This window comes from Poecilia formosa, unplaced genomic scaffold, assembly GCF_000485575.1.
Source record: "Poecilia formosa unplaced genomic scaffold, Poecilia_formosa-5.1.2 Scaffold96, whole genome shotgun sequence".
Lineage (NCBI taxonomy): Eukaryota > Metazoa > Chordata > Actinopteri > Cyprinodontiformes > Poeciliidae > Poecilia > Poecilia formosa.
The window spans coordinates 2025110-2035399 of record NW_006800035.1 but is presented as its reverse complement, the minus strand read 5'-3'; the positions used below and the strand labels follow the sequence as shown (position 1 = coordinate 2035399).

At 36.8% G+C, this 10290-nt stretch overlaps 1 protein-coding gene across 1 annotated transcript in view; it reads left to right on the top strand.

Annotated features, from left to right (window-relative positions):
- Positions 1 to 6481, top strand: part of sdhaf3 (succinate dehydrogenase complex assembly factor 3) — a 13925-nt gene extending 7444 nt beyond the window's left edge. The window contains exon 2 of the mRNA XM_007558458.2: positions 6072 to 6481. Within this exon, the coding sequence (XP_007558520.1) occupies positions 6072 to 6266 (195 nt within the window). The 3' untranslated portion in view covers positions 6267 to 6481. The remainder of the gene's footprint in view (positions 1 to 6071) is intronic.
- Positions 6482 to 10290: the final 3809 nt, after the last annotated feature.

Below are 10290 nucleotides of genomic sequence, written 5' to 3'. Positions count from 1 at the left end.
AACATATTTTAGCAGGAATTTCATCTGTATATCTAATACCCGTTACATATGTGATGATCAATGTATTATTTAAGTATCGGAAATGTCATAATTGCTTTAGTCAGATATTGTTGTGTTAATTCTTTTCTACTGTGAAATGGAGACATTTTGAGTTATGAGAATCTGAGCCCACACGTTCATCACATTGCAAAAATTGGAAATTGACATTGCAGCATTAAGGACTGATTTTCCTGTCATCTTCTCTTTCCCTGAAATTAAATGATTTTAATTGCATTTATTATTTTGGTATTTAAATAATTTATTTTTATTTCATTTTATTTATGTGTTTTTACATTTGCTGTTCTTTTTTCATAGATTTTTTGTGTGTTTTGAAGGTTTTATGTTCTTGTTCCATTCTACTTTTGGGGCTTCTCTTGTAAAGAGACCGGTGTTGTTAAGCTTGTGTTTGTACATAAGGTTAATTTGAACATATTATCTGCATGATAAATTATGCCAATATTTACCACATTTTAAATATCAGCCACTGGAATGCCTGCTAACCAAGCAGGTGTGTTTGTTGGCATGGCAGCACAATGCCAGAATATGGAAGAGTCTGAGTCAAACTATCAGCAGCCACCCTGGAGCTGAGAGCAGCTGCTGGTGTTATCATTGGCACCAGATAATCTGTGAGCTTCGGTTATAGGCTCTGTGCTCTTCAGAGGCTACAGCCAATTCTTTATGAACTTGATTCATATTCAGAAAATGATAAATTATGATCTGAAGTCAGAAACTGCACTGATTAAAAAAAATACCAGTATTAGCAATGGAAAAATATCCAACAATTTGGCAGACCTCTTGTTCTCTTTACATTAAAAATTACTCTAACATATTACAACTTTTTTTTAATGTTTCTTCATGTTTTAAGAAACTCTCCTGTATTTCCAGTGAGGCCCCAATGAGCTGCACTAATACTCCACATGATAAACTTCCCATTTTTAATAACAGATCGGTTTAAACTATGACTGCATAGTATAAGTTAAACTAGAACATTTCTGAAGAAATTTAAATGGGGCCTGCCAAAGTGTGCCTGTCGGTTGGAACCCAGCGTTCTGATACTAAAAATTAGCATCAATGCTAAAGTTAGCTACAATATACTCAGTCCACAGTCATTCTTGTGACTGTGGACAGTCACAAGCATGTTGAGCAACATTGACTTACTTCATACAGTATGTTAAAATTAGTGTATAAGCTAAAATTAGCCAAAATGCTAATGTTAGCCTAAATGCTGCCAGTGGCAGTGGTATAACTAGTATGTTGTCTTACATTGACTTCCTCCATTCAGTGTGCTAAACATGGCTAATAAATAAATAATATATCTAAACAGCTTATTTTAAGGAAAAGGCTAATGCTACTGTTTGTGCTAATGTTAATGCACTACCTTCTGATTTTTACTTTTGCAAAAGTAAAAATCAGATGTTTACTTAATAGCACTTGCTTACCAGAAAACACAGTCATCTCTTAGCAACAGATTAACAACAAATATTGTTATTGTTCAAAAAACATTGGATTTTCTCTTCTCTTAAAATACTACTTATACTACTTAACAAAAATTGTGCAGTTGGTGAATTTTTCAGAAAAGTGAAAATGTGTTGTTGTTTTTTTTGTCATTTTTGGTGAATATATTACAAAACAGTTCAATGCAAAAGTAAAAATCTGATTTATACTTTGTGGCAGTTCATTAATAGAAAATACTCATCTATTAGCAACACATTAACAACAAATATTGTTCAAAAAACATAAGATTTCCTCTGCTCTTTGAAATACAACTTATCTCACATTATTATTATTATTATTATCTACTTGACAAGAATTGCGCAGTTGTTGAATTTTTCAGAAAAATTATTTTTTTTTTTGTCATTCTTGGTGAATATATTATAAAACAGATATTCAACACAAATGTAAAAATCTGATTTATACTTCGTGACAATTCGTTACCAGAAAAAACACTAATCTCTTAACACCAAATTAATAAGAAGTAATATTGTTTATAAAATATAAGCTCTTTTGAAATACTGCTTATCTGCTTAGACACAAGAAATTTACAGTAAATTTTGGTAAATTTTGCAAAAGTTAAAAAAAAAGATGTTTATTTCACAGCACTTGGTTACCAGTTGGTAAGTTTTGCAAAGGTAAACATCAGATGTTTACTTCGTGGCACTTGGTTACCAGAAAACGCGGTCATCTCTTAGCAACAGATTAACAACAAATATTGCTATTGTTCAAAAAACATAAGATTTCCTCTGCTTCTTTGAAATACTATTTATCTTACAATACTTACTACTTAGCAAGAATTGTGCAGTTGGTGAATTCTGCAGAAAAGTGACAATGTATATATATTTTTTTTCTTTTGTCATTGGTGGTGAATATATTATAAAACATATACTTTTTTGTAGTAAGTATTCCACCAAGGTGGCGTCTCTGTAGTTCTAACTGGAAGCTCTGCCCTCTTCTGTTGAAACTGAGGGTTCCGCAATCTCTGTAGTTCTGCACATCTCTGCCCTCCTCAGTGTTCTGTTGCTATGGTAATAAATCCTCTATGAAAACTGTCATGTGTGAGTGAGACACAGAGGGGGAGACAAAATCTCTGTTTTGAGCCTAACTGACACAAAACAATGTCAGATTTTGTTTTGATTTGAATTTGATTCGTTTTTCCATAATTACGTCGCCATGGTTACTCAAAATGCCAACAGAAGTAATAGCATGCCGAGATCCAGCCGCATGTTTTGATATATATCTATTGTGGGGGTGCATGCAGCGGTACAAGCTGCATTAACGGTGAAATTAAGCAGTCGTTATTTTGAGGTGTAGAGTAAGGGTGCCTTCCATGCATTGCAGTGAAATGCCTTGCCTTACAAGGCATTTCACTGCTCTCCTATGCTCTGATGTGGCAGGCCACAATAATAATTACTATACTTCTGCTGAAAATCTAGATGATGATGTGAAATATGGTCAATCCATCCTGACACTTTCCTAACCATTACATCACATCCCATCACTCTCTATGATGCCATTCCCTTTCCAGTTGGTCAGGTATGTCATTGATATCCAGCATGAATGTCTGACATTTGCAGCATAATATCCAGCCAAACACCAAGAGTGCAACAATTTCACATATTGTGAAGCTGTAAATAAAAACATGGAACTGTCTAATTGGGACTATTAGAGAAAGAAAAGTCAGTTCACTAAACTGATATGAATCTGTAATACAATATTAGTTATCTTTTTGTCACAAAGTATAATGTTAAACAGAGGAGAATACACTCGACTCGACTCAACAGCAAAAAAGTTAATTTGTTTTTTATCCACATCAGTAGGTTCCAGTAGGTAAGCAGTAGATTCCAACATGGCAACCTGGCATCTGTCCAGGGGATAAGATGTTAGGGTCACATTCACCCACACATAAATGAAACCTACCATTACTTGATACCCCATCTAAAAACACATAACTGCCTATCCTAATAGTTCAAACACCAAATATACCTCAATATGCATTAAGTGGAAACAACCTAATCACTACCACAAAAGCTAACTTCTACTGTCTTTCTGCTCTTGGTGGTTCAGCCAATAAGTGTCAACCCTGGTAACCAGAACAGGCTGCAACCTGCAAAACTCCACTTTCTTCTATGAAAAATGAAACAAAAGAATTACGAGGAAACATTTCCACTTTATCTTCCGCTTCCTCAGTGAGGCACAGAGGAGTAGAGACAGATGAAGAGCGAGACCCAAAATAGGATTACATGGCTTGAGCGTTCAGTGGTTAATCCATTTATTTCAGAGGTACCCATGGGAGTGCGCCGGATAAATCACCTCCAGTGGGTCCAAACTGGCTCTCCTGAAAGAAACAAACATGGAAATATGAGAAAGAATGGAGAAAGGACAACGTTAGCCACTGGATTTATGTAGGAATACACAGTGAATAGTTGGCCATTAGTACATCCAGGAAAACACTTTGCTCTATGCAGGATATAAATAAGTATTCTAAACAGGGAGGTGCAATGTGTTTAAATATCATCTGATCTTCAACAGGTCTTAAAGTAAGATTAATTAAAATCAGATGAACACCAATTTTAAATTTTTTTTAAACAAGTTGTTCTTTATGAACTAAACACTGACGCCTGATTACAGATGCAACATGCTGATTTAGTGGCCTGTTCAGTCATTTGAAGTTCTCTTCTCTGATTGGCTTTGTTGGTTGATGGCTTCATGTCAGATGTTGGTCGTGAGTTTTCAGATGGTTCAGAGCTTAACTCTTACTGCCGCTCCGTTTACTTGACTAGCCTAGCCTAGCCTAGCCTGCTCCCCTCTCACTGTAGGGTCCAGATGTTGACACCTACATGGATGGGAGGGACTGATGTCTCAGGGAGACATACATCAGTTATTTTTTTAAGTTCCCAATGACTTTGTGCAGCAGTGCGCCCCGAGATTTTCTCCATGTACACTAAATAGTGTTTATATTTGGTGGCATCTGTGGACAAATTGTTTGCACTCTGGAGCCCTGAGAGCAGCAATGTGTACATTAACATTTCTTGTAATTGCTCAGTTAAGACACATTAATGTTGGCATGCTATATATATTCTAATCCTAGTGCACTTAGGTTTTTAACAATAGATGACTCTGACAAATATCCAACTTGTTTAGCGGCAGTGCCACTGACTGGACCTTTTCCAGCTGTCAGCAACTGTAGAGGAAAAACGTATCATGGTGGTAAAATCTGAGTGGTGTACCTGGCCTGTGCTGTATGACTTATTTGATGATTGTCAGATTTTCATCAAACAGTGCTTCTCGTAAGCAAAGACCAAAACTGGCATGACAGAGAGTTTACATCTGCACTCAGGCAGTGTGACTTTAAAAAGTCTAGGTAAAATCTTGGAGTATTCCTTTAGACTGTGACCCTCCCACTCTCCCCTTTGGCAAGTATTCAATATAATTACATTATGTGCAGGAAGAAGCCTTTCAGATAAATGGCTTGTTATTGCTCACAGTGAGAGCACTCCAAACCCAAGATGCTTTGTGAATGGGCAAACAGCAGACATTGACTTGGATGATGGATGGCTTTTCAAAACAGGAAAAGGAACACATGGGGGTGGGCCACCATTGCTCATTGGATGAGTCATATGCAGCACTTTCAGCTTTGACTCATCATGTATGTAATCAAGTGACTAGAAAGGTTGTTTATGCTCCAAGAACAGATTTGTATGACTATGGATAATCTATAGGAACCTCATCTTAAGCTTTATTTACAGCATGTCCTTTCCTAAGTTATTTACTACCTATGACTATTTGTTGAGTGTGTTTTTTTGTTTGGTTCTTTTTTTTTTTAGAAATAATACCTGTGTTTCTAGTCATCCTGCAGACTTTAGAAAGGGCTCAGAGCTAACATTCTTATCTCTGTTTCCCTGTTAGATGAAGTTACTACTGCTGTTAATGTTTCAACATAGATTAGAAAGTAACAGCTAGGAAACCCCGCAAAGTTTCTGAAAGCAACAATTCTAAGGAGAAGAGTGGGTCAAAATTCTTGCACAGTAATATAAGACACATGTCAGCTATAATACATATTTGATGGCACAACCAATTTTTAGGTTTGTGAACCAGTTGTTCCATTAAAGTCCAGATTGGTAATGAAAGCTTTTTTTCTCTAATGAAATGAAATCGTTGTTGAAAACGACATTTTTGTATTTCCTCTGGTTATCTTTGTCAGATAATTTAATTTCTTTATGATCTGAAACATTTCAGTGTGACAAAAAAGTTAAAATAGAGAAGATCTTTAAGGAGGCAGTAGTTTTCTCTCAGCTATTTAGACCTGGACTTGTTTGCCCCAGAGGGGGAGTTCTAAACCTTACAGAAACAAACACTTCTAGGACACATTTTATGTCTGACAGGAGAACATTTTCAGGGTTTTTCTTTAAGACTCCTGTACTCTTGATGGCTGACGTATGAAGTGTTTAATGACTTGCAGAACTGATGAGGCAGAAGAGCAGGTGTTCAGCTAATCTTTGCTTTGTAAAAAGTAATCTTTGTGTGCTTCCTTGCAGAACTACAAGAACACCCTGCAGGCCCAGGTTCTGGAGTCAGCAGGGAGGCAGCGTGGCGCCGTGACGTTTGGGGCTGACCTGCCTGAAGAGACACTCAGTCAGTTCCAGGACGAACAGATCGGCCAGCTGTACGAACTCATGCTGGAGTCCACCAAACCCAGCAAACAGTTCAACATCCATGAGGACAGCCGGTGAAGAAGAGGAGCACAGAGAATGGATGAACAGGACATGCTCATTCTGACTAACTCATGAAGTTAGCATAATAACTCTGGTGACTGACATGCAGACTGGAGTCTGGGCCCAAGGAGAGGCTCTTAATGATGCTCAAGTGTTGTGTAATGGTTCTGTTTCTTTGCTGAGCCTATTTACTGTCAAAATAAAAAGGTTCCTCGTGCTCCTCCACCAGTTCATTAAGATCTCATTCATTGGTTTCTTTTGTCAACTTTTCTCCTTCTGATATGCTGAGGTTTGTGGTAAAAAGACATCTAAATGTGCCACTTCAGCAGTTTCACCAAGAGGGCCTACTTCAATCCTTTCATAAAACCTGGTGCTTTTAAGAGTTATAAACGTATTTATTACAAAAAGCTCCCCAAAAGATACAGTCATTAGCAGATTTAGGTTTCTGTTCATTCTCCATCAGGATATTTTTTATTAACAGTTACATCTCAGCTTGCTGCTATACAGGTCATCTAAGGAGTTTTAGTTCTACACTCCAACTGACATCCAGCATGATCCCTACGTTTCCATTTAGTGCACTTTTTCCATAACAGTTCAGTCCATCAGGACTACAGTTTGACCACAAACGTGATGTCATGTTTCACATGAATTCATTTGGATATGATGTGATAGACCAACACAAAGTAACAATTGTGACAAGGAAAAGTTTATATAGTTTAACTTTTTTCTTTTATAAATAAAAATATGTAAAGTGAGACATCCATTAATATTTAACCCACCGAGTCAAAACCTTGTGAACAGCCTTTGGATAAACTACGGCTGGATAAATGGCCTTAGGAAGCCAGAGAAGGTCGGCAAGATCTCTGTCATCATCAACAAGGTTGGAGCGTAATTGTGGCTGAACATGTTCTTATCACAATCTAATTGAACTTGTTTTGCTTCCTCTGCCTGGACTCTTCATCTTTAGCACAGAGCACAATGTTTCATTCTGTTCATGTTGGGGTTGACCTGGTGAAAACCGGCTCCTCCTTGCTTCATTCAGAAGGTCTGGACCCTCTGATAATGAGAAACCATTGGTTGCTGAGGTGTGGACACTGTTAAAGCTTTAAATTTTACCCACTTTTCTGCCTCTCCTGCTATTAACGTTTTACTTCATGAACATCAAAAATTAATATTACATGACTTCATCTGCTTCTTCTTCATCTGCTGCTTGCACTGAGCCTGGTTCTGCTTATGCTGGAGGTTTTTTCCTGTAGAAGGGAAGTGTTTCCTCTCCACTGTCACTTCATGCACGCTTGAAATGATGGATTGCTGTAAAGCCAACAACACAAAACAACTGAAGTACAAAACCTCCATAACTCTACAGAAGCCGTTTCATTTCATCATTATGAGTTCATAGCAGGTGGGTAAAGTGACAAAACCCATCCCCATTAGGTTTTCTAAATATGAAAACAGTTTACAGAAACATTTGTATTTTGGAGTACTCACATGTTAACTTATTATTCTTTTTATTTATTGTTTAAAACCTCAATGTTTTAAATGTTTAGTCTTGTATATGAGCCATTAAAGGGAAAAACATTCCAAAGCTTTTTCATCCACAGACTTTGCGTTTTGCAGGAATAAGGAGGGGTTATCTTGTGAAGACCAGATCCACTCCTGGAAACTCCAAATAAATTGGTTAGTATTGGCAAACACAGCATGGTATTACTGTGAAATTGGGTGTTGGAGAACAAACACTTCTGAAGCGCATCAATCATGTAAAGGAATAAAGAGAAAGAAGGGAATTATGACTAACAGCAATCACAGATGTTGTCCCTCTGCTTCTCAAACAGTAAATTGCTTTTTTTTAATTAAATTGAAATATTTTATGTTTGCTTTATGTTCTTCTGTTCAAACTGACAAATTAATTGATGTCCATGTGTTGTATGTGTTGTATGCAGCACTGCCTGCATCTCTGTGAGTCCAGGAAGCCACGACTGATTCCACTTTGCCTCTGATGAGCATAAAACCAAAAGACAGGCCAGTTCAGCACCGTTTGGCAGAATGAGCCTGGTGCAGGCTTCAACTGCCTACTGCTCTGAGTTAGTAAGTAAAGTTAAGGCTGGACAACAAAGGGTTTGAGTTGGCTATGAATAACTATTAATTGGTGCAAAAGGTGATTAATTTTCATCAAAATGATCAAGTCAGGACACCATCTGATTATCAACAGCTCTCAGTCTCTGTCAGTTATTATTTTACAAATGTCTGCCTGGTTAAGTGTTAGAACACAATACTTGTGTAATTATTGCCAATAATGATTAATAATGTATTATTAATGAAATCAGAGTTAGTGTTTTGAGTTGAGATGGGAATTAAAATATGGCCGTCTATCATGAAGGAATGAAATTGAGGCTACCCTACAGTAGAAAACTCACAAGGAATGATCACATACACAAGTTTCCAATTAACTCTGAGAATTTATTAATAAAATAATCACATAAATAACATCTTCATGTACATACAAATTAACTACTGAAGAAAAAGACAGAAAATATTATATAGATTTCCATTACTGTCAGCTTGTTCCCTCACAGTGTAGGGAAATCTGATGTATCTATTGGTCATGTTAATGATGCCTTCCAGGATGGCAGCCATTTTGGCACTTAGAGCTGGCTGTGAAATCCCAGACCAAATCCCAGACTTCTGTGAAGTTCTATAACTTAACAGAAAAGAAGTTGCTCTGATATGTACGGGCTAATTCTAACTTGCTGATGTTGTCTGAACCACATGCAAGTGAGTGGGCAATATCAGAGTCTGGCAACACTGCAGGAAACACGTCTCTAACTCGCTCATATGACTTGTAGGATTCGAGTTTTGTCAGTGTTGTCCCCTATATCTCTACTTTACAGTGGTAGCAGTGGTTCATCCTGTAATCACTGTCTCTATCGTTGTGTCCTTCGTCAGCTGTGGCTACTGTCCAGCATGTGAATGACTGGAAGTAGTTTGAAGTGCTATGAAGTTGATAACACAGTATACACTACACTTAAATGGTCATCTACCATTTAAGTATAGTGCCTGTTTGTTTTCTGCAGTAATATAGGCAGTTTTTGCCTTCACTTTCTGTTCAAACTGCAACTCTGCATCTTCAACAGCTTTGTTTTTTTTTTTGCTGAAATCTGTCATGATTTATTTTTACTGCTTGCTGTATTTGAAACACTGTCCAACTGGGGGCACAAAGTTGATGTTTCACACCACAGGTTAGTAAAAGGCTACTATAAATGTCTTCAACTTAATGTTGAAAAAAAAAAACATACATAAAACCCGACATGACTATTCAAACCTTTAAAAATGTTGAGCCAAAGAAAGGAATTGAAGTGCACAGCATAGCAGGATAAGGTAGAGTTCTAGGTAAAAACTACAAATAGTGACAAGGAACGAAAACGTAAAAAGAGAGTGACAAAAAGAACCAAACAAGAACAAACAGCATTCAGTTTTTATGATAATCTAATTTGGAACAAACTTCCAGAAAACTCCAAAAATGCTGAAACTTTGACTTTTTTTAAAGTCAAAGCTAAATACCCACCTGATTAGAACTGGAATGTTGATTAATTGTAATCTGGAGTGCATCTTTTTATTACTTCTCCTATTTTGTTACGGTAATGGTTCCTTTATTTGTTTATTGTGTCATGGTTTTAATGCATTTTGAACTTCCTTTTTTTCTGAAATTTACTGTGCAAATAAACTTGTTTTGACTTTTGTTAGAAATAAATGGCTATATTTGGTGAATGTTTCTGAGTTCATTATTGTTGGGTCTCTCAGTTCTCTCCTTTGATTCTTAATAATTTCTTGTGATTGTTTTTTTAATGCATTTAATGCTTTTTGAAGTTTTGATTTGTGTTTTGGTTCAGCGTCATCTTCCCTCTTCTCCCTGATCTGCACACTTCCTCACCTGTTGAATTCCTCATATTGAATTCATAAAGCCCTGGTAGTTTCTGATATTCTATGGTTTAATAGTTCCAACCCTGCTGTATTATTTGCTGTACTCGTCCTTCAGCACCATGGG